The sequence below is a fragment of the Bos indicus x Bos taurus genome, chromosome 17 (assembly GCF_003369695.1).
Source record: "Bos indicus x Bos taurus breed Angus x Brahman F1 hybrid chromosome 17, Bos_hybrid_MaternalHap_v2.0, whole genome shotgun sequence".
NCBI classification, from domain to species: domain Eukaryota; kingdom Metazoa; phylum Chordata; class Mammalia; order Artiodactyla; family Bovidae; genus Bos; species Bos indicus x Bos taurus.
The window spans coordinates 4,590,690-4,608,441 of NC_040092.1; the positions used below are offsets into that span (position 1 = coordinate 4,590,690).

A 17,752-nucleotide genomic window follows, 5' to 3' on the forward strand; every position below is an offset into this window, starting at 1 on the left:
ACCCCTGGGTTTCCCGCAGCTCAGTCTCACGGGACGGTGGTTCCCAGCAGTGTCTGCCCACCGTGCTCGGCCAGGAGGCCGCCCCAGGTGGAAGCAGAAGAGGCTGGGTGGAGAGCTGGGAGATCTGAGGGCGAACGCGAGGTCACCATCATCGGCTAAAGCCTCATCAGAGCTCCCAAAGCCTTGGTGTCTGGGCCCGTTCAGCTCCGGAAACACCCGCCAGCACAGTAACCTGACTGACCCTCTCCCTAGACCTAGACACCACTGCCAAGCAAACTCCCCGGCAAACCTTCAGTGGCTCCCAGCTTCCTGGGGGATGGAGATGAAACCCTGTCATCTCAAAGCCTCTTCATGCCCCAGCAGCTTTCAATACCCGCCAAGGAACCTGCTCCCACACTCCCTGCCTGCATCACCCCCTCACACAGCCCGTCCAGCCACTGGCTTCTGGGGACGGCCCTCAGTTCAGGACAAGAGGAAGCAGCTCCTCCGGGTGCAGGAACCAGAGCGGGGGCGGCTTGTGAGTGCACATGTGACCTGGTGCCCGCAGGGGCTGCTGAGGCACAGTAGCCCAGAGCTGGCCCTCGCCAGCTTCCTTCTTCAAAGTGCATCTTCCACCACCCCTGCCCCCGCAACACACACACACACACACACACACACACACACACACACACACACAGCTGGGCAGTTCCAGCATGTTCCCAGCCCCAGATCACAGCTGACAGACTAAAGGGAGCACCTGATCCAAGATGCATCGGATCAAGGGATATTAGGGTGCTGTTTCCCCCGCAGGAGATAGCGAGTGGGAGTGAAATGAAGCAGATGCCCAGAAGACTCGGGGAGGGACCCCGGCACTGAGCCTCATGGTCGGCAGCTGCAGTGGAGCACAGCACCCCCATCTCGGGCTCCCTGACGACATTCAGAACCTCAGGAGTGGATCCAGCTGTGGGCTCAACACAGCTCAAGCGGGGTTTCTACTCAAAAGAACCAGCACTCCTCACGTGGCCAGTAACCACTGAAGTGCATCCAATTCTTAAATGCAGAGAAACCGCCAAAGACAACAGGAGCCAAGAGGAAGACACCACCATCGGAGAGGCGGCGGGACAGGCCTCATCTCAGATTTTGGCTCAGCCCCTGGGAGTCATCTGATCTCAGGAGACGTTGAGATGTCCTCAGCACAGGATGGGGATCTAGACACGGCCCCGGGGTTGGCCTGACGATGGGAGGAGACGCTGCGTGGGACGCCCTCGGCTCTCGGTGAGTACCCAGCACACGAGGGCTGCTGTCACACCCTCGCGGGGCGTCCACTGAGGGCTGGGCGCTGCGCTCGGGGCTCCCCGCAGAACTCCCACCACGATGACAGGGGCGGCGTGAGCCCGGGTGAGTACAGGCCCCCAAATCTGAAGGGACCTTTCCAAGGCCACTCAGCCAAAGCTAGGTTCTCTTTGACTTAAGCCACCTGCTTTTCTTGTCTTTCTGCTAACTTCCTGCTATCCTCCTGAGGACTGCAAAAGCCAAGTTCAAATCTGTTGACCATCCTGTGCTTCAGAACCCTAAGAGCCCCCTCCAGCGTAGGGTGTGGGGTACGGAGCTCTGCCCTGCTTCCATGTTTGGTGACTCCAGGCTGAGCAGGCTGTGTTGGATCTGAGCAAGTCTGGTATGTTCCCTGCCACGAGGCTGTCCATGCGGTGGCCGGACGATGTCTTACCTATCCCATAGGATGCTTTATACAATAAATACTGCTTGAATTAAAGGGCTGAAATGCCTGGGGCCTAAACACAGACTCTTCCAACTTTGGAGATGGTTGAAGACCCTTACTTTCAAAAGCAAGCTGCTCAGAAATGTCTACTTTATTCTGTTTTAATTTCTGAAGACTTAGATCGTTGCGGGTAACACAGCCAGTGTTTCAGTGTTGCAACTAGAAATCTCTGAAAGGTAGAATCTCAAGGGAAGCTTTTTAATATGATACAGAAGTACAACATATCAGACGAGAAAGGAACCCAGGACAGCCTTGTCACATGATGTGGAAGAGAGAGGCCCAGGAAGTGGAAGGGACTTGCCCGGGGTCTGGCCTGGAACCCTGGCCAGCTGCATTCTGGGGGGCGGGGTGGGGTAGGGCGGCTTACCCCCATCCCAACTCTGCAACCCCCCCAGGCCCCGAGCTGATCCAACTGTCTGCCTTTGCCTCCTCCAGAATCAAAAAGATTATAAGGAGAGGATCGTAAATCACTTTTCTCTCTTGAGTTTACAGTGTTCCCTTTTTTTGAGGAGTTCAAAAGCACTCAGTAATAAACCCAGGTGATGAGTTTATGTCTTTCACTCTTAAAATGAAACTTTATTTGAACTCCTGGAGAGGCATTTAACGTTGTTTTAATTTAGGACATTCCTCCAGTATTGCAGCGTTTCGCCCCATGGCATTTTCTGTGGGCGGGTAGGTGAAGGGCGTGGGTGACGGGGAGGGAGAGGGGTCTGTGTCTCCCCTTCCCGGTACAGGCCCTTCCAGATGCTGGCGGACCCTCCCTTCTATGGTTTTCAACAAGTCTCAACATCCACAGGAGGAGGAGGGGGCCCACCCGCACGCCCACGGGGACTTGGCTGCCCACCTCCTTCTTGCCCTAGCTGCTGAGAGCAGAGGGAAACACGCCTGAGTGCAGAAAACCACGCCGAGCGTCCGTGGTGGGGTGGACCACCCTGCTCATCCCGCGTTACCCTCTTGCCACTGTGCTTGCTTGGGGGCTCGGGAAGAAAGAAAGGGCAGCTGGCAAAGTAAATAAAACTGAAGCTGGAAAAAAAACTTCTGAAGAAGAAGGTGAGAGGGCAGAAGAGAGGGAGGGAGGGAGCGAGGTGAGGAAGGAGACAGGGAGAGAGGCTTGACTCCGGGTACCTCCTCAGTCAGTCCAGGTTTTGGGCAAATGCGAAACTGCCCTGCTACCTCTGGCCCTGGCGGTTTTGCTCATGATTTTATGCGGGTGTTAAGCCAAATTTCAGTCACTAACCACATGTGAATACTGCCTGGCCACCACACAGCCCCTCCAAACAGAACCATGGCGGCAGGGACAAGGGGTCGGGGACGGCCTATTGCTTGCAAGCAGGCGGAATCTTGTGCTGAGGTCCTGCATTCAATACATACTTGGTGAAGGAATAAACATGACAGATACTTAATGGTGCAGTATACGTCAAGAGTTTCTATTCCTTCTGGCTTCGCGGGCAGGCAGGCCAAGCCATACACAACGCAAGTCACACCCACTCCATGGCTGTTCCAGGTAGAGAAGCAGCAGCTGGGTTCTTGGAGTGACTTCAACACCGCTCGGGCCCCAGGGGACCACGGCGGGTGGGGCCGAGGAGGCCATGTTCCAGCCCATTTACAGACGTAACAGACGCGCGGGTGGAGGCCCACCGGACTGCGGCCGAGCTGCTGAGCCCTGCAGAGCAGCAGCTTCAGTACAAAGGAAAATATCCTATTGGGGGAGTGTTAGCTACAAGGAGAGCACTGTGCCCAAGCCCTGGATGTGGTTGGCATTCCTCCTAGGAAAACACTAACATTTTCTCGAGGGGGTTGCTGCTCTCTTAGCATCATTAGGCAGCATGGCCACCTATTTAAACGATGAAGGATGGGGCCTGGGCCGCCTGAAACACATCGAGTCGACTTCGTGAATTGTAAACCAAACAGGCAATAGTCCCTGTGGGGGTTTTTTTGTTTTTCCTTCTTCTTCTCTAAAAGGGTGGTTGGGGGGTGGGGCGGGGGGGAGGGTGTTTCCTGGTGGCTCAGTGGTAAACAATCCCCCTGCCAGTGCAGGAGACACGGGTTCGATCCCTGATTTGGGAAGAGCCCACATGTCTCAGAGCAACTAAGCCCACGCACCCTAGGGCTCGCGCTTCGATACAGGGGAAGCTACTGTAATGAGAAGCCCGTGCATTGCAACTAGAGAAGAGCCCTCGCGGCAATGAAGACTCAGCACAGCCAAAATCAAACCAAGAAGGCAGGGGAACTTGACAAGTGGTCGGAAGCTACCCAAGAAGACAGATGGGACAGAAACATCACAGATCCGTGAGGGTCTCCTGGTCCAAAAGTCTTCAAGGAAACACTGACTGGGACATTTTCCTTCTCTCTTTCATTTTCGTATTTAGCTCTTTATTTGGCTTTGCCGGGTCTTCAGTTGCGGCATGCGGGATCTTTAGCGGCAGCATGCAAACTTTTCGTTGTGGCAGGTGGGATCTAGTTTCCTGACCAGGGATTGAACCCAGGCCTGCTGCATTGGGAGCGTGGAGTCTTAGCCACTGGACCACCAGGCAAGTCCCCTGGGACATTTTCATGTGTTGGAAAAGGCTCTCAAGTGCCCTGTATCAGAACCACTCTGCTCTGGGGTGAATCTCCTCAGGAGGTCAGAACCAGGACTGTTTCCCCCCACCGCCCCCGCCAGTTCTCTCCCCGTGATACCTAGACAGCTGTTTCTGAGAAGATAAAAAAACATCCAGGCAATAACACTTATCCTTAGGCTGTACTGCCGCTCCTCCAACCAAAATCCTAGCAGCTTTCTCCAGACCTTTCTCTTTACCAAAACGATCCGGTTTAAAACAAGATGTCATCTGTTGTATTTTGACATCACTGACATATGGTTTTCCAAAATCAATGGACCTCTATCTTTTATCTCATACCACAACCAGAGGTAATGCTGACCCTAAAAGAGTTGTTTTTTGTTCTTATAAAGTACTTCTAAGTGGAAGAACAAAACAGTCAATGGCAGCAGAAGTTTCTGGAGCCCTCTCTCTGCTACACGTTTTGTCTCTCATCTCACCTCCTGACCGTCCTGTGAGGTAAGTTCTAAGACAGGACCGTAATTGATGTCTGCCATTCGGAAACCAAAAAAGCTCCACAGCCCCCAGATTTTTCCATAACTCAGCTGGCAGCAAAACAGCAAGGCCCTGAGCTAACACCAGGCTGTTTAGATTCCAGTTGTCCCACTAGGTGTGAATATCCATGCAGGCAGCTACCAGGCTCTGCGTGTGTTCGGTTACTGAAGGTGGCTCCTTAATACAAGATATGTGCACCTGAGCACCTTTCTAACCCCCCCAAATCTCAGAATTCTGAAATATCTGGCCCCAGGGCTGTAAGATAAGGACTGTGAATCTCTATGATCAACCCAGTTTGCCGATAAGAAACTGGGAATCCCCGAGGGCGAGAGACCTGCGCGAGGCCACATGGCGGGCAAGGGCAGAGGCCACTCTGAGGCTGCGGCTGCCACCAGTGTCCAAGCCGCTGCCACCCTGGCGCGGGGGTGCTGCCCCAACACACGACTTCAGCCAGGAAAGAGCGCGGTGCCAAAAGGGCTCTTCTCCACACCTGGCTATTTGAGGGCGTGGATGGCACCGGTCAGAACCGGGGCAGGTTGGGGGAGGGCCAGGGGCTTACCTTGCCGAGGACAGTGAGGCATGGTTTCGGGTCCAGCTCCGGCTGTTCCAGTTTCACCACTCCGACCCAGCCGTATTCATACAGGTCCTCTTCGTCATTGTTGTTACACAGGCCCAGTGGGTGCATCTGGGAAACAAGTGGGGAGAAAGCTTCAGTGGGCAGGCTGCAGGCCTGCGGGGCTCCCGCGGTGCCCGTCTCAGACGCCACAGTCAAGAGCAACCTCGAAACCGGAAAGCATATGGGATTTCAGCATAATGAGCGGAACCCTAGGGAGAACACGGTAGGACCGCTACAAATAGACTGCATGGACGCTGTCTCACTGCTCTGTAGGGAGCAGTCACCCCAGGCGGATGCCATCTGATGGAAAGCAGAAAAAGAGAAGCAGCTTAACCCCCACGTAAGGGCCGGTCTACATCACTGTGAAATGCCGTGACGCTCAGCGGCAGTATCCCAGACTATCTGGCTTCCAGACCTGAACAACAGATCTACTTCAGCTGACGCAAGAGGACCTGGAAAAGGAAGGGATTTATGGAGAGACCACTCGCCGTGGGGCGGCATCGGCAATAAGATTAACAGGCCGTTTAAAGGCCACTCCTGGTTACCGGGAGACGGGTGACATTCTTTTGAGGTTTTCTTCAAAATTTGGCAAAGCCCAAAATCAGAGATAGGTAGAAGAGCTGGTCAAATTTTTACCAGGAAAAGTGACGTCGGTGGAAGCCTGAACACAGAATGATGCTGCCGTTTACGCTCACAGTTCAGTGTTGAGTCTGGTATCAGACGGAAGAATCCCTGATAACCATCCAAGAAGAGGAGGTCCTCGAAGATAAACCTAACCTACCACGATGTTAAGGGGTGTATCACGGTGCTAAGCTCTTTAAATAACCGCAAGAAATATGTCTTTAGGTTCCTGACATGAAGAACCCACCCTGTTAGCCAGAATAGATCAATGTCCTAATCTACAGAGCCTGGGAATATGTTATCTTAAAAGACACAAGAGACTTAGACATGTGATGAACTTTGATGTCCTGGATTACCTGGCTAAGCCCAATGTAATCACAGGGGTCCTTACAAGGAAAGGGGGAAATCGTGGAAATAGGGGAGACATGACCAGGGAAGCAGAGGTTGGAGTGATTTGCTTTGAAGATGGAGGTGGGAGCCAAGAGCCAAGGCAAGCAGGTGGTTGGCTTCCAGAAGCTAGAAAAGACGAGGAAAAGGATTCTCTCGCAAGCCTCCAGAGCGAATGTAGCCCTGCCAACCCATTTTTTTCACTTCTGACCTCCAGAAATATGCGAGAGTAAGTCTGTGTTGCTTTAACCCATTCGGTTTGATGTAACTTGTTACAGCAGCAAATAGGAAACTAAAACCTCCTAATCCCCCACTCATTTTATGGATAAAAATGTTTTGGCGTCCCATGATAGTCATTGATATGTGAACATTGTGAATGGACTAAACACCTCTGAACTGTACACTTGATTTTTTTTTAAAGAGGATTCGTAAGTTGTGCTTTATTCAGATTTTGAATCTTACAAAGCAGTTTAAAGAAATGAGGCTGATCTATAGACTAGTACAGACATATCGAATCACAGTGACATACAAAATGAAATTGAAAAGTATATACAGTTTGACACACACAAAATTTTAAATGCATTTTTTACTGATATATTTATGAATATAAATTCTCAAAAAAATTTTTTTTAGAAAGGATACATGCCAAATTCCTATCTAATTTTCTTCTTAGAGAAGGAATTTTGGTATTTATGAACATTCAGAGGGACCTTGAATTGTATACTTTAAAATGGCTTAAATGGTAAATTTGATGTCAATTTTACTGAAATAAAAAAGCTTTTGGGGGGACTTCCCTGGTGGTCCAGTGGCTAAGACTCAGCTCCCGGTGCCGGGGCCCAGGGTTCAACCCCTGGTCAGGGAACTAGATCCTGCATGCCACAGCTAAGACTCGGTGCAGCCAAATAATTAAATAAATGTTTAAATATATATATATATATATATACACACATATTTAATGTCCCAAGAGTTTACTCAGAAACTACTGTCCTCAGTCAACGCGGAGATCCACAGTGTAAGACAACAGTGATTTCCACTCCTCTGGAGTCTAAGCCAGCCCTGTGTCCCTCAGGAGACCCTGTCCTCAGAGTCCTAGCCCCGCCCCATGACTGACAGTTCCGCACAAGCAGGAAGGCGGAGCAACGGGGCAGGCGAATTCGGGATCTACATCTGGAAATTAAAGCTCTGCAGTGGCCTGAGGTTTAAAAAAAGGGTTTTAACCGTTGCTGAAACCAGTGTTCCCTACCCTTTGAGGGTCAGCCCATGCTGCGCTTACGGTGCTCACACTTTCTCATGGGGCACATCCTGAGAGATGCTGGGTCAGGGACAGCACAGGTACACGAGTGAAGAAGAAACGAACTTAAATAGACGTGACTCAAGCCTGACGCTGACACGCCTGATGCCAACAGCAAGGGCTTTGACGGGGAGGAGATGGAGGGACAGAGGGAGAAGAGGGGGCATGGGAGGGCGGTACCAGGAAACCAGAGCAGCAGGAGCTGGAGGAAAAACCGGGGCCCTTTGGCAGACTGGGCAGAGGCTCAAGCTATGGAACAGGACATGCAGGCATGGGAGGGACAGCAAGGGGGTGCCCTGAGCTCGCAGAAACCCCCACTGCACACGCCTCCCACACACTGAGGTCCCCCTGGAGCCCTGGCCTGCACCCCACCTGCAGACCCTCCCCTTCTCGGCAGCCATGCCCTCCCACTCCCCTACCAACCCCCAGACTCCCTTTCAGACCATTGCTGGGGTGACTGTGAGCAGCTCTAAGTGTCAGCTCTGTCAAGGGTGTTGACTTCTGAACAAGGATCAAAGACTTAAAAACCAAAAGGAATTTCTGTAAAGTGCCGGCGGGTGTCATGGGTTGGTATGGGTGGTTTGTTTTCCCTGGGGAGGGTGAAAGGGCCCCCAAGATCGCATCTCAGCGCATCCAAAACCGACCTCGCTGTCTCCACTGACTTTTGAGCTCCTCTCCGGAGTTCTTTCTCTGCCGAGTTCCTTAGAGTTCCTTACTCTAGTTTGTATTTCCAGAGGCCTGAACTGCCCGGCCTGGGAACGCAATCTCAGCCATGTCCCAGGTGTAACTGGTCTCTTCCATCCACCTGCCAGATACTGTCTAGTTGGGTCTTTCTCAACTCAGCCCTGATGACAACATCAGCTTCCAGAAGTGCCTGCCGCCCTAGGTCTCCAAACATTCACATCCTGGGGTCCTCTTTTTCCAAGGGCTCCATGCTATGGGGTCTGTAACATCTTACGGGAAAACCCAAACCAACTTTCTGGCCAACCCAAAGCTAACAAAAGCATAAAGAAAAAAAAAAAAAAAAAGACTCAGAAAACTAGAACAGAGCTTGACAAAAATTCACTGGAGACAGAATACTTAAAGAGGGGAAGGGCAGCCTGAAATGATGAGAAGATCAGGAAAACTCCTAGGTGGGTCCACAGAAGAACAATGCCAGTAATTCACAAGCTACCCTAAACTGTGAGGATTTAACAGAAGATCTGTCTTGTGTTGTAACTCTGCTCTTGGCGCTCTCAGAATAACTTTGTGATGTCAACATTCTTGCTTAAGTTAACTGAAGGCAAATTCCCAGCTGGTCCTCTACAGTGAGGCTTGACATTAAGAAGCTGTGTCTAGAGACTTTCCAGGTGGTCCAGTGGCTAAGACTCTGCACTCCCAATGGAGGGGGCCCAGGCTGAATCCCTGGTCGGGGAACTAGATCCCACAGGCCACAACAAAGACTGAAGATCCTGAGTGCCACAACTAAGACCTGGTGCAGATAAATCACAGAGTTTTTTTTTTTTTTTTAAAAAGAAGAAGTTGTGCCTCTTGCTGTTTTCCTCCTGATTTTGTTCCGAGGGGTGTTTGGGGGGGTGGAGAGGATGTGAGCTTTGGAATCATGTAACCATGTTTTAAAACCTGCCTCTTATGAGGCACATCTCCTTGGGCAGATGATTCAATTTCTGTAAACCTCTACTTGCTCATCTGTAAAATGGGAACAGCAGCATCTGCCTCAACAGGGTGCTGTGAGGATTCAATGAGATAGAACACATCATCATAGTCGCACAGCAGACGCTCCATCAGTGGGAAAGTCCTCTCCTTCTTCTCTTTCTCTAGGCAGGTCACGCTCGCTTGCAAGTCACACTTCTGCCTAGAATCCTCTGTCCTTCAAGACCAGTTTCAAGGTCAGCCCTTCCATGGAGCTTTCTTAAATGCACCAGTACAGCTAGAGGCTTGCACCCCTGTGTTCCCAAACGCTTTACATGGTGCTTGCCACAGTTCCTTCACCATCTCCTCAGGGATGGGCAGCTGCTTCTAGAAGTCTTCTCAGAGGTCCCCTTTCACCCCACCCACAGCCTTGCACCCAAAAGGTGCTCAATATATGACCACTGCTACCACGCCTCAGCTCTGCTTGGAAGTCATTTGGGCCTCTGTTTGCCTAGGTGAGGGAGCAGGACAAAACAGGTCAGAATTTCAGCAAACGACTGCATGAACTTTAGTGGAGGCGGCTCTTACAGCCATTGATCCCCAAGTCACCAACACATTCCCAGGACTTTACTGGCGACCTCAGGATTTCCTAGCAACAGCACAGGAGCAAAGGCTGCTCCTTCTTGGTCACCACAGCCGGGCTGGCAGGGGCGGACAGCACTCTCGAAGTGAAGTGCAGGGAACACAACGCCGCCTCCCTTCCCTGGGGCAGGCCCACGACAGGGCTTTATCAGGGTGGTGGAGGGGGATGAGGAATAGAGGATAAATTTCAAATTCTCTCACCCTGGTCTGACCTCAGAAGTTGCTGTCACCTCGGATAAGATGAAGGAATAAAGTGAGGAATAAGCAGGCATTGGATCAAGGTCACAGGGAACCCAACAGAGAAGAAAAATAGAGGGAAATCCCAGGATGACAGCTATGCCACTGGCTGGCCGGGCGAGCAGCCCAGATGGGGCCAGAAGGATGAGCACTGCAGACAGCACCAGATAATAAGCAAACAACAGCAGCAGCCTGGGTCATCACCCAGGGGGTCTGGCAGTACTGGGCAGAGTGTTAGAGTTCTGAACAGGAGAATGAAATGTGATAATTATACAGCAAACTGAAGCAATGGAGGCAAAGGGGACAATTATTAGCTCCGGAAAAAAACCAAAACGTCAACGCCAGAATTGTAAACCACAGCAGGGCATGGCATGCAGGACCTGCTTGGGAATAGTGACAGCCATAAAATGTAAATCCCGATCTAGGCATTAATTATCATGTGACTACACTGGGAAAATGCAGAGATGGGAAATGTGTGACAGGGGGCGATGCGGGGGGCGGGGAGGCGGAAAGGTTGGGGCTGGGGAAGGGATGAGGCGGGTAAGAGAACAAAATGTCCATCTTCCATAGGAGGAAGACAAAAAACGTATAAATGGGCTAAAATATGAGGCAGTATAAGCATGCTATTTAGAAATTGACAGAAACTTAGAAATATTCCTTGAGGTGAACAATAGAAGAAACCACTAAATAACTGAAAATAGTTCCCTCTGAGAAGAGCAATCGGGAATGGCAACAGGTGCCCTGGAGGAAGCCTCTTTTTACTAAAAGCCATGAAGTGCCCTTTGCCCGTTATAAATGTACACGTGCTTCAGTTTGGCTAGGATCTTTGCAGGCACTGCTGGACAAAACACCTTCCTCTAGGTGTTCCAGCCGATTCTCTGGGTCCTGCAGGGAAGTATTCCATCGGGCCAAAGAGAGACCCCGCAGGCAACCTGCACAGGACCGTGGCCTTGGAGGAGGGCCGTCTGGGATGGCTCTCGGGAGCCCCCAGGCCCAGGGTTGGCGATGGCGGGAACACAGCTCGGGGGGACTCAGGGAGAGTGGTGCAGAGAGGACCCGCAGCCCACGCCACCCCCACAGCCCAAAATAACTTCCGGGTGGCACCAGGGTGTGACGAGGACTTGGGTGTTGCAGAGGTGGCAGACACAAGGGGCCCTGGTTTTCTCCCAGACGCAGACAGATCCTATAACCTCCAGGAGGGGTGCCGAACGACCGACCTGCACTTCCCCACAAGGAGCTGCTCAGGGCCAAATGGCTATCAATGAGTAGAGCAGAGTCCTGGCCACCGGCGGTGCCAGGAATCAAGCGTCTGGCTTCATGCTGAAATATGAAGATGAACCTTCTTCAAATTTCTCGGAGCCTGATGGGGTTGGCTATCAGGGTTTCACTGTTTTCTTAATGGACAAAGACTAGAGGGAACTTCAAAGCCGAAAGGCTATGTCAGACAAGGTTAAATAACTGAAGAAAACAGAACCACTTTCCCTTGGGGACAGGACATCAAGCCAGGCTTTGAAACCAAGACCCGCTCTTTAAGAAGCTCTCAGTACAAAATCCTTGAGATATACCAGGGCGCTTTCCACATGTCTGAAAGGGCAAAACTGAAACCGGGGCTGGTGGAGCTCTTATCCAAGGTTACAATATCTCCACACTCTGCTGCAAGTTTAAAATAACTTCAAAAGGGCCGCCTGCTTCTAAGTGGGTTACTGTTACACTGGAGCCAAACACGGAACGAATAGGAGGAGAGACATTTTGGTCTGTAATATTATCTCATCAAAAAATTCCTGGGGACTTAAAAGGGAAACTTCCTTCCTTTTGTCCTCTCGCCGCCCGTCGACTAGGGTAGGGTGTCAGTGCGGTACAGGGTTTCACAGCCCCGGACCTTTTCTTAAAAGGTGTGGTGGCTGCGGTCAAGACTTATAATTTATGTGAAAGAGTGGAAAAGGACAGCTCCACCCGCTTCTCTCTTGAATCATAAGGATTATTTTTTTTTTCTCTTCTATGTACAAAGAAACAGCTCTCTTTTGCTCTTTGAACAAACATCTTGAACCTCCTTCTGGAGCTAGAATCCAGAGGGCCTCGAACACAGTTTTTCTCCCCCGGTTGTCATAGCAATGGGAACAGAAAGTACCACAGACAGACACAGAAAAGGAGCTGGCTGTTGCTGCTGTTTGCTGGAAACTTCGAAGTGGGAATTGTCTGAGGATTAAAACCAGTGTTTCTTTTGCTGAGGACTCTGGTTTTCTGAACATGGTCTTCTGCCATGGGCATCACTTTTTAGAGAAAAACCAAGAACCACGTCTACCCTTTTTGCTTCCTCTTGGTACCAAAGAACCACTGAGAAGCTGCCTGTCGGAAGCTGTGCAAAGCAGCAAGCATTTCAAATCCACCTTTTCACCTGAACATCTCCAGGCACTGAATTTGGTCAGATGATTATGTTGAAACTTAGATATAGCCCTGTGTCTATCCCAGGTCTGACTTTATAGACCTTCACTTAGAACTTCCAATTCTGACTCCAAGTAGGTGAGGATATATTTCCTAAGTTAAATTTTATTTTCTAAAAAAGAAAAAAGTATCCAATAGCCTATAGAAAACCATCTGAAAATGTTCTGTTCTAAAAATGACTCAAAGTGACTCATACCACTACCTGATGACAAGAACTGAGCTCCACACAGAAGTCCACGGACACAGTTTTATTTTAATTGCAAGATGTAATAAAGGACACCTGATTGTTCCTACTATAAAGAAGGTAAGGGTTTGGTGCCTGTACACACCAAAGAGTTACTAAATCAAGAAGAAACATGATGGAGGGGAAAGCAAAGTGGGCTTCTCATTCTCCCAGTTTTACAAACAACTATAAAACCACAAAATCAACAAAGCTACGTGGTGCCAGTCTTAAACTAGAAAAATGGAACAAGTGGAAACGGAATTCCAAAAACACATTTAAGTTGTTATAAGGTCTTAATATGACGTAGACCAGGGCAACATAAGAATGGAGAAAGGACTCACTCGATAAACTGTTGGAACAGGTGTATAGCAACGCATAGAAAAGCTCAGTTTGGCTGTCCGTAAGCTATTCTGAGAATTGATGAGGCAACTTGAGTTAAGGGAAGCCCTTTAGGGAAGCTTGAGAATAACAAAAGGAGGCAGAAAGAACAAGATATTCTTAAAACGTCTCCATGTTATCAGTAGCAGAAAGGAATGAAATGATGATTATAGGATAGACATCAATAGGTTATAGTAAGAAAACTGAGAGACCGTCAGCCTTACTGTGGATTAATGCACAGTAAAACCACCAACGTAAATCAGTGCTAACCACAGGGGAGGGCTGCTGGGCGCACGTGGACTCGGGTGGAATCTGTCTAGCAACATGCAACAAACCCGAGATCCTATGACTTCCTTTCCCCCATAATTCCATTTTTAGAGAAAATACTGAGGAATTAATCTAAAACAAATAAGTCAAAAACAAACTAACTAAATAAAAGAAGAAACACAATCCTAAAGGAAATCAACCCTGAATATTCACTGGAAGGACTGATGGTGAAGCTGAAGCTCCAATAGTTTGGTCACCTGATGCAAAGAGGCAACTCACTGGAAAAGACCCTGATGCTGGGAAAGATTGAGGGCAAGAGGAGAAGAGGGCGACAGAGGATGAGATGGTTGGATGGCATCACTGACTCAATGGACATGATTTGAGCAATCTCTGGGAGATAGTGAAGGACAAGGAAGCCTGGTGTGCTGCAGTTTATGGGGTCACAAAGGGTCAGACATGACTTAGTGACTGAACAGTAACAACTTTACATGATAAAATCTTCAAGTAGTCCCCCTCCAAGCTATGAAAACGTAGAGAGAAAAAAGATTTCCCTAAGAGTATATAATCAAACCAAACAACATGCTTAATTTATGGGATACTGTACAACCCTAAGAAGATAATGATGAAGATAACAGGGTATAAAAAGTACCATGTATGAAATCGTAAGAAAAGTGTATTCATAAGGCAACACCTATTCAAAAATACCATCTGCAGACGGGCAAAGAATGCAAGGAGACAACGAATTTTAAAAGTTGATGGGTTTAGAGTATAAGGATAGCTGGAGACTTCCCTTTTGTGGATTTTAGTATTATATTCATCCAAACCAACATTTGCTGAGTGCTGACCCAGTCAGCGCACTGACACTGCACAAGAGAAGGTGATTAAGGCCTATTGTTGGGACTTCCCTGGTGGTCCATGGTTAAGACTTCATTTTCCAACGCAGAGGGTGTGGGTTTGATCCCTGGTCCAGGAGCTAAGACCCCACATGCAGCCTGGCACTGGGAGCAAGTGCTGGTCAAACAGCACAGGCTGCGTGCAAGGGCTCAGCAAAGAAAACACAGGAGGAAATTATTATACACCAGCACACAGCGAGGAATCAGCCATGAACACTATCCTAACCAATGATGACAGCAGCTTAGCTCCAGTCATTCTGACACGCCAAACTTGCTCAAGAGGCCACCTGATCACAGAAACACCTTACCAAGTTACACGGCGATTTGACTTCCTTCCTCTGAAACACATAAGACAGATGGACAAAAACGCTTGAAACAAAAATAAAGCTAAAAATTCTTTCACCTAGAAAATACACTGTGAGCATGCTAAATTGCTCAGTCATGTCTGATTCTTTGCTATCCCATGGACTGTAGCCCACCAGGCTCCTCTGTCCATGGGATTCTCCAGGCAAGAATACTGGAGTGGGTTGCCCTGCCCTCCTCCAGGGGAACTTCTTGACTCAGGGATCAGAGCCCCATCTCTTATGTCTCCTGCATTGGCAGGCGGGTTCTTTACCACTATCACCACCTAAAGCCCCAGAAAATACACTTCTTCACCCCAAATATGACAATAAAGGGCAAGTCAGGGGTTCTTTATAAAATAAAGACAACTCCTGAGATTTGAGGGGTTTCTTACAAGGAATACGCAGGGAGAGAATTCAGGCTTGCTGTAACTTTGAGTCATTTTCTGAATGCAAAGAAAGTCAGGCCTTGGGGAGGTAGATTCATTACATTACCTCCCAGTCATGATTCTAATTTATTTTCATTCAGATTGTCTCCTTAATTAGTAAAACGTAGAAAGTAAGATGGGAGGAATGAGCCAACAGTTGCCAAGTAACCACTCTGGACGCAGAGGGACTCAGCACCGTGTTGGGAGCAGGCTCTCTGGTGTCCAGCCTGGGGGCAGAGTGTGTCCTTTCCGCTGACCCCATGGCGCTGCCCTGACGTGTTGGACGTGGCTGTGAGCCGCTGGCCAGGGTGGCTTCCGGCACTGCCGCTTAACTTCTGGCCACCTGGGAAGAGCCATGCAACCTCAGAGCTTGCTTCCCGTCTGAGGGCGGTGCTGATCCTGACTACGTGCATCTATTCCTGAGGTTAGCTGCAGTGGGCCCGTGTCCCAGCGGGTGGCCAGTAGGGCAACACATCTGACACCAGAAGCACAAGCAACCAGAGAAAAAAACAGATCAACTGGACTAGTGACACATGGAAAGGACACCCTCAAGAGTGTGCAGAGACAACCCACAGGATGGAAGAAAATACATACAAATCACGTATCTGATAATGGACTAAAATGCGGGAAAATCCTTACCACTCAGTAACGAAAGGACAAATTATCTAATTAAAAAATGGGCAAGGGATCTAAATAGATATTTCTCCAAAAAAAAAAAAGAAAAAGCAAATGCAAATAAGCACATGAAAAGTTGCTCAACATCATTAGCCATCAAGGAAATGCAAATCAAAACCACAATGAGCTACCACTTCATACCCTTGGTGCTGGGCTGTGCCTAGTCACTCGGTCTTGTCTGACTCTTTGCCACCCCATGGACTATAGCCCACCAGGCTCTTTTGTCCATGAGGATTCTCCAGGCAAGAATACTGGAGTGGGTAGCCGTTCCCTTCTCCAGGAGATCTTCCCAACTCAGGGTTCAAACCCAGGTCTCCCGCATTTCAGGTGGATTCTTTACTGTCTGAGCCACTAAGGAAGCCCCCATACCCTCTAAGACGCCTGTACTCGGAAAGAAAATAACAAGTGTTGCCTACCAGGTGGAAAAATTAGAACCTCCATTCACTTCTTTGGGAACTGTGGAGACAGGACAATAATTTTGCAAACAAACAGAGTTACCATCAGACCTGGCAGTTCCACTCCTAGCTACATAACCAGCAGATATGAAAACATACACCCACACAAACACTTGCACCTGGAAGTTTATGGTAACATTATTCGTTATTCCACCAAAAAGGTGGAAACAACCCAAATGCCCATCAGCAGGTGAATGGGTAAGCAAAGCGTGGCACACTCACACAAGGGCGTATCACTCGGCTCTACCAAGGAACAGAGTCCTGATACATGCTACAACACGGGTGGGCCTTGGAAACATTAAGCCGAGTCAGAGAGACCAGTCACAAAAGTCCACATCTTATATCGCTCCACTCATACGCAGGTCCGGCACAGGGAATGCTACAAATACAGAAAAGAGATTTGTGGTTGCGTAAGGCTGGAGGGTTGAGGAGTGACAGGCTGGGGAAGTAGGACCTAAAAGGTACAAGGTTTCTTTTTTGATATGATTTGAATGTTCTAATACGGACTGTGGTGACACTTTACAGCTCTGCGAATATACTAAGAACCACTGAACCCTATCCTTTATACAGTGAACTGTATGGTGTGTAAATTATATCTCGACAAAGCTGTTATGAAAGAGCTATGCAAATAAAGGGAAAGTTAGAAGAGAAAAAAAATAGGGCAGGACTCTAATTAAGAGCAATGGTATGGCGTGTTGAAGAGAATGCAGTCCTGGAGGTCATTTCCTCGGGCGTAAAGTAGGGACAGGGCCTGCATCTCCTGAGTTAGACAGCAGAAGCCATCGGTAAATTAAGATCCCGGGGCTGGGGGTGAGGGGTGTGTATCGAGGCACAGTGTCTAAGAGGGTGGGGTCTCTAGGAAGAGGGACAACGGGAGAGTGGAGCGGAAGCACAACCATCCCCACTCCCTGTGCCCGACCACGGACCCAAGCAAGAAACTGTCACAGGAAAGCAGGACCCCAGTGATGGAACGGGGTGGGGGGCAAGAGCCTGCAGGGAGGGGACCCGTGCCTCGGGGCCCTCAAGGACCCACTAGCTCCACCCACAGGCCCCGGGTTCACCCCTTCCCGTCCTGCCTCTCTGGAATTGCACTGGTGAGTTTCCAGACTGGAGCATTCAGAAAGGGACACTGGATGAAAACCGCCTGATTAAAACTGTTCTGTGTTAGTCTGTTAATAACAGGGGCGGGAGGATAGGGAGGAGAGGAGACCACAACAATAAAAGCAATAAATCATACGCTGCGCTTTCCCACCCTGGATGACCCTGGGCGAGTGGCATGAGGGCTCTGTTTGTGCCCGAGAGCTAGGGGAACGCCTGCCCCCTGCTCACCCCGTGGGGGTTTGGGGAGGATTAATGAGATAGTGTCTGAGCCTCCAGGC

General features: G+C 49.5%; 1 protein-coding gene across 1 annotated transcript in view; it reads right to left on the bottom strand.

The window, feature by feature from the left end:
* Window positions 1–17,752, bottom strand: part of ZNRF3 (zinc and ring finger 3) — a 145,011-nt gene that overhangs the window by 55,501 nt on the left and 71,758 nt on the right. The window contains exon 2 of the mRNA XM_027566416.1: window positions 5,408–5,533. Within this exon, the coding sequence (XP_027422217.1) occupies window positions 5,408–5,533 (126 nt within the window). The remainder of the gene's footprint in view (window positions 1–5,407; window positions 5,534–17,752) is intronic.